Below are 24,586 nucleotides of genomic sequence, written 5' to 3' on the forward strand. Positions count from 1 at the left end.
CTTTTCTTCATATCTTTACAGTAAAGACAGCGATATACAGTAGGTGTTTGGAAGCAGAGTGTAAGGGGGTGATACTAAGACTAAAGGTGCTGGCACAGTAGACTAGACCAGTTCAACCTTAAGTTATACTAGTTTAATTGTATAGACTGCTCCTAGTCAAGGTGTCTGAAGACTTTGAGTTGCTCTTTTCCTTCTGCTGACATCAGCACACAGTGCATCCAGGTCAAATGACTGGTGGCGAGAGTGGTAGCTGATTGGTCATTTAGCAGGCTGACAGATCAGCTGGACTGACCTAAAACAAACAGATTCTCCTACAAAAAAGGCCTCTTTCCTGAACTCTACCAGGGTCACAAGTTGGAAGACAGCCGGGATCTGGCAGAGTCTAGCTCTGGAAGGCTGACAATTGAATCTTTCTTGGGAACTCCAGAGTCTGGAGGTCCTGATCCAGCAGCTGCTGCTACTGCCCCCATTCCAGCAGGTCCACCTGGAGGTGGTGTGGAGGCAAATGCCACCCTCTGTTGAGCTCCTGCTGATCTCCCCACCCCAGAGGACCCAGGCAGGCCCGGGTGTGAGGGTTGAAGGGGGCCGATGGAGGTGTTGGAGGTTCGGGTGGAGGGCGAAGGGCTGGGCGCTGCAGAGGCAGCTGGCGCTGGTCCCTCTTGGGGGAGTGAAGGTTGGGAGGCAGACAGGGCACGGGTATCCTGACTCAAGGTGCCTGCATGGAGGGAGTGGGTGCTCTTGTGTGAGGCAGGCCTCTGCTGGGTCTGTGTGGGACTGGGTGCATGGTGCTGTACTAGGGACAGCTGGGATCCAGAAGGTCCGGCACTCCCCATGTACTGGAAAGTCCGTCCTGAAGCTGCGAGCGGGCTTTGGACAGGAGGGCTGGAGATTGCGGACCCAAATGCCCCGCCGAGCGTCTGAGGCGGTTGAGACTGAAATGGAGACATGGAGACGGGGCTGGACAGGTTCTGCATCATCTGGAACCGTCGCACCATACGAGGAGACTGCAGAGTCCCAGGACCCACCAGCGGGCTTGCCATCTGAGGGCAGAAGCTCATGGCTACAGCTTGTTGGAGGGTGGCAATAGCAGAGCCTGTCTGCGACTGACCAGGGGGAGCAAAGATACCACCAATGGAAGGGGTCATAGACATGGCTCGTGGCCGCTGCAAGTCCACCGGCTTCACCATCTCACGGTCATACTTGACAATCTCCTGGATCATCTCATTCTCCCGATTGTTAAAGACACCAGAGTTAAGATCATGCTGAACCTTGTGCATCAGGATAGAGTTCTTTTTACCTGCAGAAGCAAATAAATGCATTAATTATTCAATCGCTAAGACCAGAAAAGAGAAAGGACAGGACAAGGAGGTCAAAAAGCAGAACAAAGCAGAAATAGGTGGTGGGAAAAGGATTTGGAAAAAGAGAACAATACGAGGTAGATAAAGCATGTGATGTCCCTCAGACCAGGTACATCCTCCAGTAGAACAAGCCCGGAGGAAAACGGACGTGCACTGTCATGTATCGCTACAGTGTCCTGCGTCTTGTGTCTTTTGGGGGAAAAACACAGCTCATGTGACCACCTAATTCAACATTAATATACTCGAATCATTCCCAGAGCGCAATATAATTTTTTTTTCTCTTCATTTCCAAGCGATTTGTTATATTTAAAAAAATAATAATAAGGTGGTATGCAGAGTTGATTACCTTGATCCTATATTGCTGGTCAGAGTGTAAATAGACCCAGATCACAGAGTGTAATCTCATGCATTGATTCCAGTGTAATTCCCCTTATTTCTCCTTAAAGTGTCTGCTAAAGTTGTTGTTTTTTTGTGTGTGTGTGTGTGTGTCGTTCCGTCTGTTTTTTTTTTACCTATGCGGTCTAGTCGGTCAATGGCCACAGTCTCAAATGCTCGTCTCATCATGGGATATTCTTCCAGCACCTCATTGAAGTGGTCAACAGAGAGAGAGTAGAGCCGACAGTAAGTCTCTGCTCGCACACTGGCTGTTCGCCGACCCCTCGTCAATAAACAGATCTCTGAAATTATGGACAAAAAAAGAGCAAAAGCTTATGGAGAGATAGTTAAAACAAACAAACAAACAAACAAACAAACATGTGGAAGCTATAAACTGTTGCATACCTCCAAAGTAAGAGCCATCTGAGAGCTTCATTGCAAGAGTGCCTTTGGTGATGACGCTGCAGACTCCGTGCTGGATGAAGTACATTTTCTTTCCAATCGTTCCCTCTCTTATAATGTAGTCATGTGGTTGGAACACCTCAAAATGCAGCTTGGTCAGCATGGCTGTCACAAAGTTTGGCTCTGCATTGGCAAACAATGGCATGGATGCCACCAGTTTGCGACAGTTGAAGTTGACAATTTCCTAAGAAAAAAATCAAAAATTTATTGGTAAATACCGTGCAAGGTGTTATCCTGGATGCAACGTCCATGAAAAGTGCGGCTTGTGTGCAGAAACCATAGCTGATACATTTTCCCAAAAACCATCACCATCAACGAGAAGAACTACACAGGAGTAATACACAGTGCATTTGTTGTATTTGACCAAATTAAAGTTATTAGTTGATGCTTATTTGTAGGAATTGTGTTTTATTGTGTGGTTACCTCTCTGAGAGGCTCGCTGAGTTCTCCCAGAATGCTCTCCTCATCGAACATCTTGCCCTGGTATCTGTGCTCATAATAATCATGGATTTTCTGTCGGAAGTCAGCAGGCAGCTTGTGGAAGGACATATACTGCTCCACTTGTTTGTACTGAGAGTAGGGCAGACGGAGATAATGGTCTGTTAATGCAGTGCATATGATGCTTTTAAAAATGTTTGCAAGAACAGTTTTTTAAAAATACACTCAGCATGTTAGCTAGTGTATTGTAAAAGCCTGACCTAAGATGAGGTAAGCGTTTACATTTTCCTGTAAAAAAAAAAGAAAAAAAAAAAAAAAACTAAGAAAATAATTATCGAGTTGTGTTGTCTATCTAGCTTAAGTTACATCACCATGCCATCAAATTACATTCTAATCCAAAAAGTAATAAAAGCACATTGATTTGTCAGAGCATTCAGAGCCCTGCAGTGGATCCGGCCTCCAGGATGGTGTTAATGTTCAGTTTACAGCAAAACAGTTTGACATCACGGTCATTTTGGAGGCTGAAATTTATTGTTTTGTTGATTTATGTTGTGTTACCGTGTGTCGTCGTGTTGTGCTCACTTTTATTTAGCACAACACAATTCAACAGCAGCACAAGCTACAGCCTTCGGGAGGGGTACAACATATCAATGACAAGTATCACGGCATCTCATCAGAGGATGATGCAATGCTATTTCTGTCGTATTTCTCCCAGTGAATCAACAGAGACAGGTCAGCAGCCACCCAGAGCAGAGCGAGCTCACGCCCCTTCATCTGTCAGCCAAAATGAACACGCTTGCTCTTTGACCAGTGCTTCATGGTAGTTAATCAATGTCCGATCAATAGCAAGTGAAGGGTCCGATATGGCAACAGCACAAACTATCAGATCTGTTGTTGAGCTATGCTAATCATATTCTCTGCCAAAGTGACCACTCGGAAAGTAAAAACTGCAGAGAGGAGGATGATAGATGCGGAAGTCCTCGGGGCAGAGAGTAAACTGTTGAGAGAAAAAGACTTTAGCTCGTACTTTTCTGTCACACTGCATGCACACCACAGCTCAACCTTGCGCCTATGAAACTGTCCAGAGCACCATTTTAAGAGACAGTGTGAAGTACTCGGCAGGCTGGGACACGCTGACTTGAAGTCGTTTTTGTCTGGCCTCTGTCCCACTGGACCTTAGACTCTGCTTTTGCAAGGTGCATACACAAAAACTATCAGCTGGCACGAAGTGACAGTCTGCCGACCAGGCTTCAGCAGGTCTGCTGAGTACAGAGACTGCAACTCAACTGGAAGCTCAGGGCTTCTTCTGCTAAAGACAGCTGCAGACAGCAGTCATGTTAGCTGTCCCCCAGGACAACCCCCCTGAAATAAAATAATCAGGTCCACCTGCTCACACAAGTGCTGGATCCTCAAACACATCTGAGAAATTACTACACTGAGAAGTCTTTACTATCGCAGACAGACGTCCTCTCTGTTGACAGGACAGACACATTTGACAAACAAACATGATCCTCGTCTCAAATCCTTCAGCACAGGGCAACAAAATCCTCATTTTTCTTCTCTAATTTTCATGAAGGCAGAAAAAAAAAAACCCACCTGTTGAGCAGAAAACCAGCTTATTTACTCTACAACAGAGAAATTGTTTTTGCAGCTCAAACTACAAACTAAACTCTTCTGCTTTATAACACAAAGATCATTTCCATCACAAAAAGTCTCCTGGGCAGCGGCAGCTCCACAGCTTTGGTGATGCTGTTATGCAACTCACTGCCTCACCTGCATGAGTAATTCTGCTTCCTGTCATCTACAGATGGAGGGCAACCGAAGAAGTGACCCCGAGTCACAACTCTTTACCAAGCATGTCAAAGCTAATGCCGCAGCTGGTGTTCCTTTCATAGAAAAGAAGAGCTGATAGTGAATAAAGTAGGTGTGGGTTCTCCTGCAGGGAGGAAAGACCTCACGCTCTCCACAGAGATGATGCAGCAGCTGTAAAAAAAAAAAAAAGAAAACAAAAAACTCCCTCCAGCCCGTTTTGGCTCAGCTAGGTCTGTATGAGTGAGGCAGCAAAAGCTTATCTGACTGAACTTCGATGGTGGCATTTAATGACCTGACTTTGAAAGCCATGTCACAATGCATCGTATCGATCAGAGCCAAGACCAGCCTGAAATGTCTGCAGCGTCACAGAGAAGAGGGAGCATTTGGTTGGTGCACCGCAGCACCCAAAGGAGACTGACAAACACTCAAACAAGCTTGAAAAAAACTTCCACTTTATAAAACACTTAGATGACGTTTTGTCAGCTAAAACGCTGTCTAGGGAACTCATTTAGTGAGTTTTCATTCAGATGAAAACCAACAGAGTTTTGTGTCTAACTTCAACTGAATTTACATTTGAACCGCTTCAACTGCTCCAATGTATTATCGTCCCTTATTCTTCCTTCCCTTTCCTCTTCTCCTCTCCTTATTTGTTTTCCCTTCCCAATCCTGTCCTTTCACGTTATTTTTCATGCTCCTCCTCTCCTGTAACATTATATCCTTCCTGTCCTTCTGTCCCTTCATTTCTCCTCTCCAGCTCAATCATCCCACAACTTCTCTCCATTGGAAAGTCTAATTCGGATTCATCCCAAACACCCATGTAGATGTGTAATTCATTCACTTCATTCTGGGCTAAATCGCCTCATTACATTATGAAGCACATTCACCAAAGAGAGGGAAATCAGATAGCAGTAAGTCAGCTTGTCTTGCCAGACTTCAATTCAAAAATGTGTACAGACGGAGGAACAACACACTGTGGGGTCTCACACAGTACAAAGTCTCTTTGGATGAAATGAGGCTTCTAAGGAAAATTCTTTCAAAGGGAGTGACGAGCAAAGGAGAGCGGCTGATAAGGGTTTGAACATCAGACACACTTTTTACTTCACTGAATATTGTTTGGCACAACCAGAAGGACACTAGTTTTATTGTAGACACTGGTGAATGTGAATTTCTTCGGCTGCCCTCTTTGCAAAGTCAGCCTCACTCGGAACAATTGGAGTGATCAGTAGCAACTGATCTGGGGAAGAGAGGACAAACCCCTGTTGTTGATGGTGTCAGTGGCACGGAGATGGAAAAGGAGGAGGGGTGGAGAGGGAGGAAACAGTGTTGTATCCTGTGCAGTGCGACATTATGGCACAGAGCTCAGACTGCTGTCTGCTCGCTCTGTCACTGAGGGAGAATAGTCTCAACAACGGAGGGAAGCTGATTCAGTGCAAAATCCCCTTGTGAGGCCGTTAGGAGCCGATTATGGCTGCACAAGGTGAACTGTTGTAGAATCATATCACTAAAACGTAGCGCAATTTCGAATGACACAACATGTCGACCCCTGATCAGCTCACAAAAAGAGCCACAATTTCAGCTTTGTGACGATGCACTTTTCAGATATTCCAGTGGATTTTTAAATGGTTTATATTTGGATTAGCAAGTAGGAGGAAATTCTCATTGAGAGACCGTGAATCATTCAGTTTATCAGAAAAAATGTCAAATTTATTGACACTGTGCAGCAACCAAAACCATAGAAAGACTGAATAAGTCTGCAGTCTTTCTAATACTAAAAAGCTTTTTTAAATAAGTGATATTTTTAATGTATTCATTGGAATAGGTCAGTGTTTGGAATTATGATACACAAAAATTAAATTTTTCATTCATAACTTGCATTTTACAATATATATTTAAATATTTATGTTGTCCTAAAAAAATACTTTTTATTTTTTTTTTACATTTGTCATAAAAAGAAACTCATTTAAACTAAAAATTAATATATAACATATCTTAGGCTTAATGTTATCTGTAAGATTTATGTTTTTCCTACAGTGATAAATGTCTGCTGCTCTTGCAATAGCTGGGCACACTGCTCATGCTCTACTGCTGATTACCAAGTGACAGTGACAGGCCCAGGTCAGTGATTTCAGGAGGGAAAGTCACTCTTTCAGGCAGGCAGTGGGAGAAATGATTATTTAACAATTTGAGAATTCAACAGGCTTGCAGGCTGATGACAGGAAGGGGAAAAAAATGAAACCAACAACAGACCTCCAAATTGGTTGCCAGGTAAAAGTTGAAACAAATGAAGGAAATATCACAGATGAAATGACACAGAATGAAAGGAGATTATGGATTTAAATACTCCTGAGAAGACAAAAGGACAGGTGCAACTGAAACTCAGTCATTCTCTCATGTCTCCCTCATCACAAACTAGGGAGTTTGACATAAAGTTAAAATTGTTCTTTATTTCAGGAGCGCAATGTATGATGGCACAAATATCTTATATCGGGTGTAATAATTCTCATCATACAGATAGATAGCAGAAAAATGGCTTCTCCCAATAGTGAGTGATGAGGGATTTCAGACACTGCAGGGGCGTGATAGAATCAGCAGATATGCAGTGACGTAAAATCAAAGCAGCGTTGGTTTCACTGACACTGGCTCATTGAAATTAGGCTGAGAGGTATCCAAACAAGCACTGTCGCCCCACAATAAGAAGGTCACGGGCTCGGTTCCCGGCCTTGGGCCGCTCTGTGCGGAGTTTGCGTGTTCTCCCCTTGTCTGCGTGGGCTTCCTATGGGTACTCTTGGTGACTCTAAATTAACCATAGGTGTGAATGCGAGCGTGAGCGGTTGCTCGTCTCTGTTTGTCTTTGTGTGTTTTCGTCCGGAAGGTTGGCTGGGATTGGCTCCAGTAACCCCGTGACCCGGGAATGAATGAATGGTATCCAAACACTAAGGTGTAACCTCTTTCACCCAAACTGGTGCCACAGGTTGACAAGAGGTTGATACACATGTCAATCCCGCACAGTACATAAAACACTAACATCATTTTGTCTGACCAAGCAAAAGAGCCTAAATTGGGAAAAATGTTCACATCAGCCATCAGTTACCGTGAATTTCTTTCTCACCATCACTTTATCTAGATAAAAATTAAAACCTACAGTCGGGTTATTAGGCTATACTGTACAGATTAGTACAGTAGAGTTCATCAGTGTCTTGGAGTGTTTAGTGGGAAGCAACTGGACTCTTTATCTTGTTTTGAAGACAAGATTTGCCTCTTATCCAAAAGGCTTCTTCACTTCTGAGGGTCAATGTGGGAAACCCAGGTATTTCACCCTGGTTTACCGAGTTTGGATTTTGACCCATGTGTCCATGTGTCCATGTGTCCACACATCTGAACCAGTGGCAGGGAGTTGTTCCTGTGAAGGAGTCCAGCACTCGCTCCTCCACCTCTTCCATGCAGAGGTTGGCCACAACAGGAGACACTGAGGAACTCCTGGCACAGCCGTGTTTCTGCCTGTAAAAAACGTCATGGTATTGGATGTATGTCGTGGAAAGGCAAAGGTGCCGAAGGGTCCACATTTGGTCAGGGTTGAAGTTAGTTCAGTGGGTGTGGAAAAAGGGAGCCTTTTCAGCTGGTGTTCCATGAATAATGACGCATGTTTCTGTTGACCGGATGTAGGCCAAACAGCCACAAACACAAATCCTGACCTCCAAATGTGCAAAAGGGCCAAATTTCATCACCAGAAATAAACTGATAAATTTAAAAGAAGCAAAAGATGGCACAATTGAGACTGCCTCCTTGTCTGTCTGTGTATAAATAACTCTGAGGTCTCTGCACCAAAGTGTCCAAGCTAAATTCTCCCTAAATTTAACCTGCATGGATTTGGAGTCTGGCATTACAGCTGGGCTGAAATGGAAACCTCCACACAATGCTAGCTTGAGCCTCACAGGGGTTTTAACAGACTGCCAGCAGACTTGTTTTGCTAACATTCTCCTAATGATAAAAATGTCACTCAGTCCTCTCTGGAGGCGGCAGCAGCATCAGCATCAGGCTCATTAGCATGGCTGACACTTTCATGCTCGGGATGTTGTTTTTTTGTTTTTTTTTCTTGTTTGTTTGTCTGTTTGTTTTTCTGAATATACACATCTTCTTAATCCCCAGAGAGCAGTAGCACTAAATAAACGTTGCTGTGGAAAAAAAAAAGACAATCTAAGAACTGGTCAGAAAAGGGTTCTGGAGAAATGAGAGTTAGGTTTATGCATATGTTTGAATTAATCTTTAATGAAGACGCAGGCTGTTCGAGGGTTATACAAATGAGTACAACTCAGGGCTCAGGCCTGAGTATTTAGAACAGGACGGGGTGAGGCGGCAGTTGGTCAGCTTCTTGGAGAAAAACAGATCCTTGATAAAACAACTCTGTAGCCTTTTAACTCCCATCATCCAGGACACACAGGAAAGACGAGAGCACCAGTCAGCACTGAACTTGCTGAATCGTTGTCTTCTAAACCACTTATTAGACACAACTTATACCTTAATATCCGTCTACGAGGCTGAAAAAACCCCTGTGGGGAGTCCTACACAACTGTAGCCAGACAAAGACACTAAATAACATGAAAAAGGCATATCTTGCAGTGCACCAGGGCTCATGCCGACAACAAGGCCTTTCCGTCTCCCACAGGTTTCCCCTCCCCCCTGCTTTGCTCTTTGTAGCAGCCAGTTAGCAGTAGCCCTGCACCTCTCAAGGACACCACCACCAGAGAGGATAAAGAGAGGGGAAGAGAAGAAAGAGAGCAATTCAGATCCAGAGGGGATGAGACAGGAAGAGAGCGATAAAGACGGCGTACAAGAGAAAATCAGGTGGGGTGTATTTAAGGTGGTCCGGAAGAACAAAGAATAGAGGCGATCAGATAATGCAAAGAGGAACACTTAAAGACGCACAAGAGACGATAAAGAGTGCAGGTAGACTGAGGGAGAGTGAGAGATCAGGAAGAGAGAGGCAGCCATGGATGCTTACGTCACCTTCAGGATGACATTGGCAGGACACACAGGTCTGCTGCCTCATCAATTCTACTACTGCCCAAGGGGACATCATATCTCTCTCTCTTTATCACACACACACTATCACACTGTCACACAAACACAAACACACAACTTCTCTCTCGCTCTCTTTCTTTCCATCTCTCTCTCACACACACACCTTCTCCTTCTCTGTCTGTTCCTCACACTCTCTCTCTCTCCCACATCAACTCGTCCACAGACACACATCCCCTGGTGATGTGGCTCTACCTGGCCGAACACACCCGCATCCTCTGATTGGTTGCTGAGAGCCAACAACACTCCCCCTGCTCCCCAGCAGCAAGACTCTGCTTGGAAACAGAGAGGCTGCTTGTTACCACGACAGACCACTGCTGCAGCGCTGCCCAGCAATGCTCTTATCCCATCCCTGTTTTAAGAGATGTCTGATAGTCAAGGAAACATACTGTCCAATGATGATGTGTATGAGTGGTTAACAGGACCTGGTAATGTCAATTTAAGGTCATAAGCCAAAGGAAAGTGTGTTGGTGTGGCCCGAAGCTGTGGCACCACAGTAAAGCTCATCGTATGCAGTTTGAAGCTTTTTGAAATTCAGATTTTTTTTGTTTTGTCGTTTAGAAATCAGCAAATGATGACTATTGATTGATTATTAATTCTAAATCTAATTCTAAACAGTCAATGATGAACAAAGAGAATGAGTTGCATGATCTTTTTAAAAAGCGAAGTCTCTCCTCATTCCCATTGGCCTCTCCCAGTCAGTATTCAGTTCACACTGCAAAGACACATGGAGTGAAACCTCTCCAGATTTTTCTCCCCCTACTAATTCCAGGACCCAAACTCTTCTGCTCACAAATTTAGATTTAAAGTAAGCATTGAATTTAAAGTCAGTGATTAGGTGAAACTGTCACTACACATCAGTTCTTTACAATAAATGGAGACATCGTGACCCAGCAGTTTTTAAGGTTTGTGCATGTTGCTGAAGGTTTCATTTGTAAGATATGATGTCAGAGTTTGTGTTCTGAGCCTCTTTGCATCACCTGTCTTGGATAGATTAAGCTGTAAATAAATAACTAGAAACACAATAGAAATCTCGACATTCAATGTTAATGTTTAAGTTACCTCTCACATCTAAACAATCTCTGAGCAACTTAGTACAAATAACTGATCGCAGCATTCCTAAAACTCACAGACATGAATTTGGTTTCTACAAAGGATCCAAACGTTTACCAACTTTAGATGGCAAAATAGTCTTAATTATACAGGAATATATATATTTTTTAAATAAAAGTTTTTATGAGCTAGAGCTGATTTAACGAAGCTCCTCACCTTTTCCTGATACTGCCGCCGGGACGAGTCCAGGGACTGGATGAGAGCTGTTGCATGGCCAATAAAAACAGCATAACAAGTAGCTCCTACAATCATACTCAGCATGGTGAGCCAAATATCTGAGAGACTTTCTGGGGCCTGCCGGCCATAACCGATGCACAGCATGTGGCTCATTGCCTTGAACACAGCAAAGGAGTACAGCTCTGACCAGGTATCATTCTGCAGAGAGAGAGAAATGGGGAGATAGAGAAACAGTTAAAGACATCAATGCTATCAATGTTATATAAAAAAAACAAACATGTTGTGAGGGAAAGTGGAGACAGAAAATAGGGAACCAGAAGTAAAGCTTTGGGGACTTCAGGGTCACAGAAAAGCACTTATACAAATGAGAACTCAAGGGACAGAGCTGCATTACAGGGAAAGACGGAGGAAGTGGCAATGACATCAGGGGAATCCTTGGAGGCCTAATCAGTAAAGTACAGACAGTTTGAAAATTATTTCCTCCAAGAGGGATGGTAATGAGAGGTCATTAAATATGCCCTGTCAGTGCTATGTGAATAGGAATCCACTACAGGTGGTGGCAGCTGGACAGCGGTCACCTATGTGTCTACCCCGGGCAGATTCATGAAGGGACAAACCAGTCTTAACTTACCAGAACATCAAGCAGAATAATTCATTTTGTGGATTCAACTATCAGAGCTATTTCACTGACCCAAAGCTAAGCAAAAAATCTCAACTGATCTGATTGCTGTGTTCACTAAGCTTTGTTTCCTTTTTTGTCAGAGTGGTGGCTCTGGTGGCCTCAGCGTGAACAATATTAATGCCAGTCCTTTCAAGTGGAAATCAAAAGTTTGGATCTAAAAATAAATGTATTATTTATTGGAAGTTATACCACAGAACCTTGTAGCCTTATCTTGTTTTTAATTGTGTTAAACTTGAACACAAAGAAAAATTGAGTGCACTAGCTCATGTTGCCTTGTCCTCTCTAAATCTGCTAGGAGCTACACAGAAGTCACTGTCTGCGCTTAGCTATCAGAAAGGTCCTGTCTCCAAACCTTGAGTACATTTTTTGCAAGGCCTGTGTACTTAAAAAAACTCTCAGCCCATATTCTCATAATTAATACACAGGATACACAGGTCTCAGGGGCGAGTGGAACATGCTAATATTGTTCGAATGCTAATAATAACAGCATACCACTGTGTATTGTTATGAAACTCTGCAAAGCAGAGTAGATTAACACATTCACTGGTTTACAAAAAACTGTCAGGCAAACCTTTTACCGAGCAAAAACAGTCTAATCTGTGAATATTTCCTTCCTTTCCCTTTGTTTTTTAATAACCATTTAGACACTTCAGGGTTTTCATGCGTTATGCATTTTGCAAATTTTTCTGATGTTGTAAAGGCAGAAACAAGTAAATAAATGCTAAAAATAAAATGTAAAAGAAAAATAGGTAAAATACAACAAAAGTGTGTCTGTTCATGACCACGAGGAATAACTTTAGATGATCACATAGTGATTAGAACTGCTTCTCCTCAAAGAGAAAACTCCAAAAATAAATATAGCTCCACCAAGTGGGCTGAGACTTAATGGTGTATGTGAAAACTGAAAGAGAAACAGTGGAGTGAAAAAGATTGAATAATAGATGAACGATGAGCACTCTGATTCTGAAATAGCGCAGCCATGAGAGAGAGCGAGAGAGAGAGAGAGAGAGAGAGAGACTCCATGACATCAGAGAACCCCTGAACATCCCTCCACAGAGATTTCACTCTGTCCAGTCAAACTGTCCATTGCTTTAGTGTGAATCATCATCCCCATTAGATGTTTCCAGAAGATGTCTAATAATGCATGAGCTTTAAATTTATCTTCCAGTATCTGAAAATGTGTCAATGTCATGGCAGCTTTACAGTGCAGCAGGCGTGAATTTCATCAGCCAGGGTGTCCATGTGCAAGTTAAGTGATGTACCTTAAAGGAGCGACACATTTACTCATCATGGACAAAATGCTCAGGATAAACACAAAATTCAAGGATATGACTGTTTAGCCACGCTACCAGCCCTGCAAGGCTCCTTGAAAAGTCTTTTGCAACATGTCAGAAAGGTGCAATAAGCTGTCAGTAACAGTCATAATAAAGTTTATCTGTGTGAGGTTGTGTAAGCAGAAGTATCTTTACAATGATGAGCATTTCCATCAATGTTTATTGATGTAATCACTACAGTTTGGCATGTTAGCATGCTAATATTTGCTGTGGCAGCTGTTTCTATAGCCCTGAAGACATTTCAGATTTCAACCTGATAAAAATGCTAAAAAAAAAAAATTGGGATTAATTTCCCGGGGATTGTGAATTACTAGAAAAATGTAACCCATTCAATTATAAAGCAAAAAAATATTTGGCTCACTGACTAACATCCTCACAGCCACAGCACTAACATTGCTAAAAATGGTGACCCCCCCCCCTCCATACACCTAACTGTCACCCTGTTACCACTCACATCAGTTCAGCCCCATCATAGGGCAAAGGGCTGGAGCTCAGTATTGGGCAGTAATGGGCAAGAAGTACTACCTAGCCCTGAGACAGACTGAATAACCAATCATCTGACAAATATCAAAATATAAATGAAGCAGGCTGTGGCCTGGCCCACCGGTTTAAATCTCACTGTTTTATCTGACTTGCTCCTGCTTCCTTTCTCTCTGTGTCTTTCTTCATCCCAGCTGCCTCATTGAATCTCTTTATAAGCTGCAGTGTGGACAGTGGAATATAACAGCAAATGTGGTATGAGGTATTTAACCATTTCTATTAACAACATGTAATAGCTGTCTGGATGTCATTACATGGCTCAGAATCATTAATGTCAGCCCTAATTTATTCTGTTAGAATAACATAGAATAGAACTTTAATGTCATTGCATGACAAAGCCTATAATGAAGTTGCAAAAAAAAAAAAAAAAAAAAATAGACAATATGAAAATATCAAGCCAATTTAATGCTGCACATTTTAACGTTGGAGGGATTTCAAATCACTTTCACTTTCAGTCCCTGTCATTTTTATGGATATGCAGAAAGAAGGCAGGTGATTTTTCACTTAGCTCAGTATTAAGGTCAGATAACTAAACTGGTTAGTTTCAGCATAATTTTACATTTGTATTCGAGTACTGGTAGAATAAAATGAATATAACGTGCTAATTGATGAGCTTTAGCTGCATTACTAAATCTTAAATAGAGTTTTTCGGTTTTAGAGCAAGATAATCAGTTTCCTTTTCCTCCCAGTTTAAATGCTAAAATGAGCACAAGATTACAGCTTTATACTTTGTGTTAGAGAAAAAAGGGTAACAAACTCCTTACAAGTACTTTCACCAGTCTTGGAGGGGCATTCGTATTGGGACTTTTTGCAAATGTGTTAATAGGAACAGTTCCATTTTTAGAAAGAAATTGTATTGCACATTTAGGTGGGTTGATTGTGAGACAGGTTAAAATGGCAAACAGTTCCCAGGAGCCCTGTGACTTTTAGTCCCAATGAGTAAAGAAACAATTTCTTTTTTTTTTCCATTAAACTCGGATGATACACTATCCTAAGTGAGCATCCACAAAAATGTAGTTCAAATTTTACATGTATTTAAGACTGTAATGCTAAATTATGCTAAATTCATTAACATTTCTACAGCTGGTATGTGAATATTAGAAGTTGGTTTGTCAAGATCAGCAGTGGCTATAAATTCTCCAGTTGAATACAAGTACACCACTGCAGAAATAGCAGGTGGAGCAACATGATGCAAGTGAAGGTTCACCAGTCAAACTTTCACACATTATTTCTCTTTTCATCTACCACTATTTTTTTGACCTCTTTATTTTAAAGTCACATAAATGCACAAGTTTAGTTTTTATCAATACAGCAAATTTTTCTACCTCAGTCAAATGCATAAAGGTATATTCTGAAATGGTTTCAGTTTTCACGCCAATATTTACGCGTGTCGTCAAAATACCAAAAGACACAGGCGTAAGCACAGCTCCTGGTTTCCTTGAGGTTTTCAAACTCAGCAAATCTCCTACAAATGTCTGACAAAGAATATATCACAGTTGCCTTTACGGGTTGAAAAGTAATCCACAAGAAGTAAACCAAATGCCCCCAATTTTTGATGAAGTTGGCTTCTGTATTGGCACACAGCTCTGGCTGTATGGAGGTAATGAGGGAGCTAATGTTTTCTTTCTTCCAAACATGGAAGAAACACCACTATGAAGAGTATGACTGAAGTGGAGAGGGGACTGACAACTGAATTTGCTTGGGAAGTGGCTACAGTCTTAATGCCACATTGGCGCATTCACTGTGACCAAATACATTCAGGCTTAAATTGTTCACTGCTGTTTGAGCAATCTTTAAAGTGTAGTAATGGTCCGTCTTGCTTTAAAGAGGATATTGTAGCACTTCCTGCACTCAGAACAATGAGACTGTTGAAAACAAAAACACCCGAGTTGCTGTGAGACAGACATAATCACATCCTTTCCTCTCCTCGCATGGGAAGCAAACACCACGTAATTTCTTTTCCATTTACGGAGGTTGGACAGCAGCTTTCACTTTTCATGTTTATATGTTGTTACAGGCCTACAGAGGAGTGCAAATCAAATTTTCCACGTCCAGCAGCAGTAGGCCCATAATGCTGTTGGTCAAACAAATAAAGTAAATAAAGTGATTTAACGCCACAGTGATTACTGACTTATCTTGTCCAAGCCAGCAGACTCAAAGCCCCTGCAAAGCCCTTCCTGCTGATAGGAGAGGGGGATATTGGGAAAGAGACATCTTGCTGATGTGGATACAGTAAGGAATGGCACATGCAGTTGTAATTACAGAGTCAAAACTCTCCACTGTGTGTCTGTCGGTTAGCGGTGTTGTTAATACCCAGGTGTACCCCAGTGATGCAGCAAGCGTCTGCCACCAAACTGCTGTCCACCGAGGAATTTAAGCTTGCCTGCATAAAGCTAATGTCAAAGAGAAACTAAATGAGGTTAATGGAGATAGGTTGCTTATGTTTTACACCCCTACGTGTCCTGAGGAATACCAAGTTAGACAGAACCCAATTACTGGCTGGTGGATGTCATCCAGAAGTGTAGCGTTTTCTCAGCGCACTACATGGGTCCTGCCTGTGGGCCCCACACCATCAGAGCCAGTGTATGGTGAGAGGCTTGATGGATGGCCTCGCTGCAACACACTGGCTAATGTTACAAGTTGTCAGCCACTCAATGGGGGGGGGCAGTCTCAGGTGGCTGTAGGCAGCCTGTACCATGCCAAGCTAGCCCTTTATTTGGAGTGACGGTGCTCTGGAGAATCACTGTCTTTGATTATTCAGCGGGAGAGAGCAATGGAGGAGTCGATGGCCTGTCAGTCTTAAACTTTATCATCCCGGTGCTGCACACAGTGCATTGTTGTCCTCTTGTGAGAAATGTTTGCTTTTAACAGTTCTTATATTCATGTTTTCTTCAGGTTGAGGTTTTTATGCTTGAAAACTGATTATATACATATATCTATGTATTAATTATTACATATATAAGAAACTATTTTTTTCATGTCATTATTCTGCTAGCCATATTCTTGGTTAATCATTTAATGAACAAATGTCAAAACATCCCTATTTCACAGAGTAAACAGAGAACGAGAAATCATCAGTGAAACCAGCATTTGGAAATTGTGATAATCATGTTTTTGTTTGAACATACTATTTAAAGAAAATGCTGATTCAATTTTGTTTGCTTTTTTTTTTTGGTTCAGTGAGTGTGGATGCAAGGATTTAATATTTACTTACTTTGTTACAATGAGTGTTGAGTAAGTTTGGTTAACAGCAGAGGGGAAATAGGCAAGGGCAATGTATAATGGACTCTTTCCTACTCTATTTGACAGTTATGGACGCACTTTCTGCAATTACCACAAATTACCACAAATATCTGCATTTGGGTTGTAAAATAAAAATGCTGAATATGTATGTTACATGCTATCCTTTGATTACATTGCAGTAAAGGGAAATTGCTTTTTAAACTGAGTTGATTGTCTTAATGGAGGAATAGGCAACAAATAGTTCACCTACGTTGTCAATATAAATTGCTATTTTTCCACAGATCATATTGCCCATGTTTTATGCAGCCACCAGTCATCAGATCCAAAGGATTGTAAACAAAATATAACAATTTAGAGCCGATTTCCTTCCCTTTGACGGAGAGCTATTTCCTCTCATCATTACATTATCTTGCTTCAACCGGAGTTACTGTTGTACAACAAGAAAAGCTGCTGTCATCCAAGAAATACTTCAAATCTGAAATTTACAACCCGTCATGGCTAGACGCTGAGTGGGACCCAATCAGTTTAAAACCCCATTTGGACCCATTCCTGGTGTCTGGGTTAGTATGGTCTCCCCTTGCGCAGTAAAAGACTGGGCTGACAGACAGACCTATAAACAACAAGCTTTTATCTCTCAGAGAGCGACATGGCAACAAAGAGCCCAGCTGGCTGGCCATAACCCCCCACCTGCTCATTCTATCCCTCCTTTTACCCCTTTTATCTTTTCTGAAGCGCAAAGGGATGTAGAGGTGTGTTTAAATTTCTCTGTGTCATTGGTGTTCTAATGTTGTTTTCTGTCTGCCACGATGACTAAATGCAACAGCAGAAGCTGCTGATGAGTCATTTTTTTGATTTGTTGGAAAGAAATACAGAAAGCAACAGACATCACTTAAACTATTAAGGTTTTTCTGACAGTGTGACACTCTCTTCTAAAATTGTACCTTCTTGAGCCAAACTGCGAAAAATGTAACCATCACAGCTAGCACACAGGACCCTTGATTATTTATTGCTCCAGCACACCAGATGTTCATGGAGGATGAATTCTACTGACAACCTTCCTGGTTCATGGTTTTAAGATAATAAAGCCTCGTGATCTCAGTGTTTCTTAGATTTTCATTAATACTTGTTTAAATTTGTCCAATACTTTGGTTTATGATCAAATACTGGCAATTCTAACAAAGTTTCCATCATCCTCAGCTATAATGTACTCATTGCTAATTAGCATATTTTTGCAAACACTAAACAAAAACAGTAGTTAGCAGTCAATGGGAGCTTTTACAAAGGGCCAGTATCATTATTAACTTTACAGTTTAATTGTATTGAAACACAAGTTGAGTTACCAGGAACTGGAATTAATTTTCAGGTCAAAATAATAAAATAAATGTCATTCATATTAAGAAATTCATACACAGATTTTTACACACAGGATTTTTTGTTTCAGGAAAAGACAAAAAAGCATTTATCATGGCCACAATATATTGATTGACATTCAGCCAATATTTTCTGATGATGGTCAGACACTTTGATCAATACTCTGTGGCCATGATCGGCTCTTTCCAGATCAGCTCAGAATAAAAATGTAAATCCAGTTCTGCAGTGATATTTGCAACTTCGTATGCGCAGACATGACCCCCTGTCACATACCTCCATCTTGTTGAGAGATACCCAGCAGTCTGAGGGGAAGTCCTGCAGCATGGGAACCAGGAATTGTAGGCAGCCATCCCAGTGACACAGCAGCAGCATCATAGCAATAAGGTTAATGATCCGCATCACCGCACTAGCCAGGTCATAGGTCATATGGAAGATCTGGGGCAAGACAGCAAGACAGAGGGGGGGTTGAAACCGTGCTGCAAGATGTACATAATATTTTGGAACCAAGGACAGCAGAGGAAGAGCATTTTAAACTGCAGTAGTATTTTGGGTATAAACTTTGTCAAAGACTGACATCATTGACTCATATCTCAGTAGCAGGAATGGATACCCACTCAACTTCACCATCTCCTTTAGATTACACTAAGTTTAATGAATGAATAAGAGAGACCGGCTCCCATCAGTCCCAAGTCAAACGCAGCAGGAGCAGGCAAGACATTTGTTACACAGAGACACATGACATCAATCAGAGACTCAAACATCCAGGAAAAAGTCCATTCACACACACAAAACAATCACGCAAGCCTGTGGGCACAAAGATGCGTGAAAAACATGGACAGATATGCCAACTTGAACAATTACACACATTGAAGTACACAGGATGATGGACAGGGACCATCATGATCCTTAACAACTGATATTCCATGCTGCCTCACCCATCAATCATTTTGAGTCATTGGACAGTCACTTAGGCCAATCATCTATCACCTGACTGACCTCAACAAACCACACACTGTTTGTGCTTTAATGGCTGTTTAAATGGAATAATTACATCTACGATGTCCTAAACTGAGGAAATAACTATACTGTTCATTGTAGAAATTGGCATTGTCTGATAAAGTCTACGATCAAGAAATGAGAAATGGGTCATTTCTTTGTCACTGCAGCTGGGGGAGAGGTTGTGCTTGGTGAAGGGAGAGATGAAGAATGAGACTGGGCATGAATCACATGTGCTGATAAATGCCGCTTTAACTCTTGTGAGACTTTTACTGTCAGTTTTCGTCAGTCAGAAACCGAAAAAATAGTAATTTGTCAAATGATTTTCGCTGCGGATGGATGAGAAAGATACTGTACAGTTGGGTTGCTGCATATGTTCAGTACCATGGACAGTTCTGAGATTGACTGAAAGTACTTCAGAATTTGGAGGCAAAAGAAATGATGGCCGATAAAATCAAAGAGACGGGCACTTTAAAGTAGGCATCGCCTATTTCGGTGTTTCGCTCTCCACCTTACCTCCACTCTCATTCTCTGTGCATGCCAAGTATCGTTTCCCATCATGCACCTCTGTGTGTGTGTGTGTGTGTGTGTGTGTGTGTGTGTGTGTGTGTGTGTGTGTGTGTGTGTATCACATCATATCTTCATAAATCCAATTATCAAAAGGTCAAGTGAGCAGGCAAGATGTACTGTGCTGCTCACCATTGCAAAATGCAAACGCCATGATGCTGATATGGACACAAACAAAAAGTCAAGTAATCTCATGACATCTTGGAACCTCCTGGCTCGCAGGCTGCACGCCTTCATTTGATGAAGGAGTCTGAGGAGATGCTGGATCAGGGCCCAGACAAAGTGCCCTAACAGAGTAAATAAAAACGGAGCAGCACGAAACAGCAGGACTGGCTCTTTGATTTCGGTCTGTAGAGTTTATCCGGCAACAGCACTTATCTTGACATCTTAAATATACAACTTGGCCCACCTACATAAGAACCTACACAACCTTTCAGACTTCTCTGAATCAACAATTAGTGACATAAGCGATCACAATCAACAGCCTCCTAGTGCTGCATATTATCATGACTCACTACCCCACCTGTTCTTCCACTGGCATCTTAATTGATTAACTGTGTTTGTCCTGGTAATAGGCTTCTTATTAGACTGCCTGGTGCTGCCTGTGGGCCTACCAGGTCAAACAGAGGGACAGAAGGGTGGGGGGAGGGAGGGTGACAACAGTAATTAGGATGCAAAGTTTGTTAAAGCTCAAGCATCCTGCTGACATTGTACATTTCTCACCAGGTGGCAGGTGAGAACATGAACACTGAGCCTACAGGCGGAGGAGAGCAAGCAGCTCAGAGCAAGCAGATTGCTGGTTTGGTCATGAGCCAACATCAGCATATTGAAGGCAAATCAACGACCTTTTATCACAGACTAGATTGGGTGCTTCCTCCTCCATGGCTAAGAGATGTGTGATTAGATTTAATATAATATTTACAAAAGGACAATAATTAAATGCATGCTCTTACCTCTTCCCACTGGTGAATGTAGCGTATTAATCTGGAGAGCCTCAAAAGCCTCAATAGACTGAGGATCTTGGTAAAGCGAACGATCCTCAGGGCCCGAGCAGTCTTGTACACCTCTGAGTCAATTCCCTTTTCCACTATGAGGAATATGTAATCCACTGGGATGGAGGAGATGAAGTCCACAATGAACCAAGTCTTTAAGTACTTCATCTTAATGGTCTTAGGGTCCAAAATTATGTCCGAGTTGTCCTCAATGATGATACCAGTGCGAAAGTTGAGCACCAGGTCCATGAGGAAGAAGGTGTCGGAGACCACATTGAAGATGATCCAGGGCGTGGTGGTCTCTTCCTTGAAGAAGGTGATACCCACAGGGATGATGATCAGGTTGCCCACCATAAACAGCAGCATTGTGAAATCCCAGTAGAACCTAGCCGGCACGTGTGTAGTGTTGTGTGTACATGACGATGTTTTTAGGCCGGTGTGTGTGCAGTACAGGAAAGGGAAGAAAAGAGAGGGCACGGGGCAAAAAGAGAGTTAGCTGGAAAAGTTGCCGTGCAAAGACAATAGGCAGAAGAGACCAGCTCAAGATGGAAAAAGGTGTAAACAAACTGCAGGAGCTACACTCAGTCTGAACATGCAGAGAGCAAACAGAGATGCTGAACTTTCATCTTCCAAGACTGAAATGTACTATAATTACCATTTAAAAGCTGCCTTCTTCTCTCCCCTTGCCTTTTATATGTGCAACAACATGAATCCAATTTAGGTTTATCAAGGAGTGAAAAAGGTCTTTCTCTTTCTCTTGCACAATAACTGAATAAACTAAGATATGAAGAAGAAGATTCTTGCTGCAAGATTTAAATAAGAGATGGAGGCAAATGTTTTGCTCCTGTCTTAACCCTTCTCTAACCCCAGTTATTTGATGATGGCAACAACGTACAGAAATGAACTGAAAACAATGAAATGATTTGTGTTTGGGATCATACATGGCTTCAGAGCAAACACATATGAAAAATGCCATTCATGACAGTGATGTCATTTGCATTTGGAGGTAAAACAAGGGAAAAATTTGGAAATAGGCTTATTTGGGGCATCAAGCATCTCCACTGTAATTTTACAGACAGGGTCAAACACAACACATATCCGCACTTCTTGTCAACCTTGTAGTGCACATGAAAGCGAAGACGGCCACTGTCCTACTACTGCCTCCCTCGGTGGTGATGTGACACTTTGGTGACTGGGCCAGACGGAGTAAAAGTAGTGAGGTCTGAGTTCGTCAGAGGCCTCTCTGCAGGACAGGTGCAGCGCTGAGTCATTACACTGCGACTTATGCAACAAGCTGTGACTGCTCCACTCCACGGCAACGACAATAACCGCTGCGATGATCATGTCTGAAGCAACTTTAATGCTCTGACTATGTTTGCATTCATTAGACTAAAATAATCACAGGGAGACAGAGGACATCTGACAGTGACATCTATTGGATGAAGAAAGGTCCCCAAAGTGGCCTGTTGTCAAATTACATCTCAACTGCTGAAGACGTGTCTCAAGTTTAGCCTTTGGTGATCTACTGACTCGGTGTTATGTGATACAGATGGTCCTAACACGAATGGCACTGGGTGAGGGCTGGGTGAGGGCTGGGTGAGGGCTGGGTGAGGGGGGGGGTGAGGGGGGGCGCTCAAACGCGAGAGTCGACTCCAAATTAGGGAGACGGGAGCTGTCCGCTGGTTGTGGTGCTGAAAAGGAGAACCTGGGAGACCGGCTCCCAGAGCCAGACCAAATCCAGCCACTGAAACATGTCGAGCACAAGCCCCACAGGCTTTTCTCTTTTTTTTTTTTTTCACGAAGCCCAGGTCACAAGGAGCACTGTGGGCTGGTGGATTTCCCTAAAAATTTGCATGACAGTCGAGCTGGTGAAGTTATCAAAACTGAACCGCGATAAAACAGCGCGTCCGTTTTCAATGCCAGCTCCGGGGAGGCGACCGGGCGGATATGCATCCAGTGAGCATGCTAGAGGTTTTCGCACACTTGGCTCAAGGTGACATTCCATTACTGGGTGCATCTCATATACACGTATACGCTCTCACACACAAACACACACACACACACATAGCGTGTATGCTATCCGCACGGTTCTTGCCGCAGAGCGCAGCTCATGCTAGAAGGAATATTAACCCGATCGGTGAAAATGATGGCTTTGAAATGAACTCGTCTAGCGGCAGATCGCTGTCCTCTGTGTTAAATGTACCCGTTACTGCTACGAAAAGTCGAGATGTACTAGCAGGCCGGGCTTGTTGAGCATCCCATACACGCTGCTGTGCATTAAGACCGGAATGGGATTTGTTTACAACCTTGAAAGGACACTCGTGGCGAAAGTCAGTTTGCCTGACAACAGGTTGTTTGGGGGATTGAATGCACTGAGTTGAAGTGAATTGATTGAAATCTCTACAGACACAGTCACAAGGGAGGGAAATGGAAAATCGGCAGACAACGATCATACATGTGTTCATATGGCGTCACGGTGGTTACTCTCTATAAAGTAGACTAAGTTGGAAATGACAATTTGGAGCCATACGGGCCCAAATGACATTCAACGCGAAACCAATGGAGGCCCCAGCTCTTACCTGAAATCGCTGTAAGGGTGGATAATCCAGTTTCCAGCTGATTTTACCCTCTCCTGCTCTTTCTCCACTGCCTTTTGGCTGCCATACATGCGTAAGGAGAATTTGTTAACTCCGGGCTGCAGCATACTACTAAACTGCCGCTGCATGAAGCTGGCTTGGCTGCCTCGAGGTTCGGCATCCTCGGCCGGCACAATCGGCGGTCCATCCTCCGGTTTCTGGAAAGTGACAGAGGTCCTGGGCTGCTGGGTCTGAGTCGGGCCGTGCAGCGAGGACGAGGCTTTCCGGCTCGGTGCGTTAGAGAAGGACACCTTGGAGTCCTTTTTCTCGGTGACACCGCTGGACACGGGGGTAGCGCCGGGGTTTGCACTCTCTCCGCCGTGCCCCCCGCTCAAGGAGCCGCCAGGGGTGATCGAGCCGTCCATGCTGGCGGTGGTGGAATTACAGGCTCCTCGCTTGGCGCTGCCTCCGTCCTCGGCCCTCCCCGACCCTCCCGTCTGCTTCTCCTGCTTGGAGATTATTGAGCGCAGGCTCCCGGTACCAGAGTCCCTCCTGCATTCTCCGTTCTTGTTGCATTTCATGCTTGAAATTGGAGCGACGCCGTTGCAAACATCACCCGCTGTCGCGTTTAAAACCTCTACAGCGGCCGCCGATTCCGACACCTCCACCCCAGATGCTCTGCTGGTCTCGCCGCGGAGCGCAGCATCGCCCGGACAGGGTGTCTGGGTCTCGGCAGCTCTTGTGGGCCGTGGGGCGGCGGGAGCGTCCTCTGTGTGCGTAAGGTAGGGCTCCTTGTTGGAGTTCCTCCTGGAAGCCGAGTACTCGGCTCCCCCTCCTGGCGTAAAGTTCTTCATCCTGATACTGCCTCCTCCTCCTCCTCCTCCACCTCCGCCGCTGCCGCTCCCCCCGGCTCGGCGCAACCGCGGATGCTGAAACTTAGACTCCTCTTCGCCGTCCTCCGTCTCGTCCATCACGACGTCGCTGGCCAAAACCAGCTGCTTACCGCTGTTCGCGCCGGAGGAGCCGAAGTCCAGACAGTTGTAGCTGCTGCTACTTCTGGCACATTTGGACGCGGCAGCTCTGGGTGCGCTGATGCGGCCGACTCCACTGCCGCCCACTCCCTTCTTTTTCATGGTGGCAGCAGACGCCGGTGACACTTCATTTCTGTCCATGACATTAAGCAGATCAATTTTTGCCTCCAATTATCTTTGAAGAAAACCAATCAGAGAGGAGAGAAAGGGGCGAGAGATGAAATGAGAGGGGGCAAGAAAGGGAGAGGGACAGAGGGAGGGTGGACGTGACTTCTTTGCAAACTACTGCATTTGTTCTCTTTCACTAGTCATTCTGTCAGACAGGATCAAGTATCGAACTATTTAAGCCCCTTTACTGCGTCAAATATCATTAAACCATTAGCTTGTGCTGCTCCCTGTTCAGTTCAAGTGCATTTCCCAGCTGAGTCCTCTCAGCCATGACC

The 24,586-nt window shown here is 43.5% G+C and overlaps 1 protein-coding gene across 1 annotated transcript; it reads right to left on the reverse strand.

Annotated features, from left to right (window-relative positions):
* Nucleotides 1-347: 347 nt before the first annotated feature.
* LOC115057595 (potassium/sodium hyperpolarization-activated cyclic nucleotide-gated channel 2-like) lies at nt 348-24,245 on the reverse strand. The gene is made up of 8 exons (XM_029524753.1): nt 23,116-24,245; nt 20,498-20,921; nt 18,255-18,416; nt 10,791-11,009; nt 2,619-2,765; nt 2,139-2,379; nt 1,871-2,035; nt 348-1,297 (listed from the first exon to the last, which is right to left on the reverse strand). Exons 1-8 carry the CDS (start codon nt 24,243-24,245, stop codon nt 348-350), a joined length of 3,438 nt encoding a protein of 1,145 aa, XP_029380613.1.
* Between the last annotated feature and the right edge of the window lie 341 nt (nt 24,246-24,586).

The sequence above is a fragment of the Echeneis naucrates genome, chromosome 17, assembly GCF_900963305.1.
Source record: "Echeneis naucrates chromosome 17, fEcheNa1.1, whole genome shotgun sequence".
In the NCBI taxonomy this organism is placed as follows: domain Eukaryota; kingdom Metazoa; phylum Chordata; class Actinopteri; order Carangiformes; family Echeneidae; genus Echeneis; species Echeneis naucrates.

What these genes read in the sequence shown, in the direction of transcription:
- LOC115057595 (XM_029524753.1), bottom strand. Translation starts at nt 24,245, where the DNA reads ATGAAAAAGAAGGGAGTGGGCGGCAGTGGAGTCGGCCGCATCAGCGCA. An exon ending in CACCCTTACAGCGATTTCAG is followed by an intron (nt 20,922 to 23,115) that starts GTAAGAGCTGGG and finishes CGTGCCGGCTAG; the next exon opens with GTTCTACTGGGATTTCACAA. An exon ending in GGCGGCAGTATCAGGAAAAG is followed by an intron (nt 2,766 to 10,790) that starts GTGAGGAGCTTC and finishes CCCTACTCTCAG; the next exon opens with TACAAACAAGTGGAGCAGTA.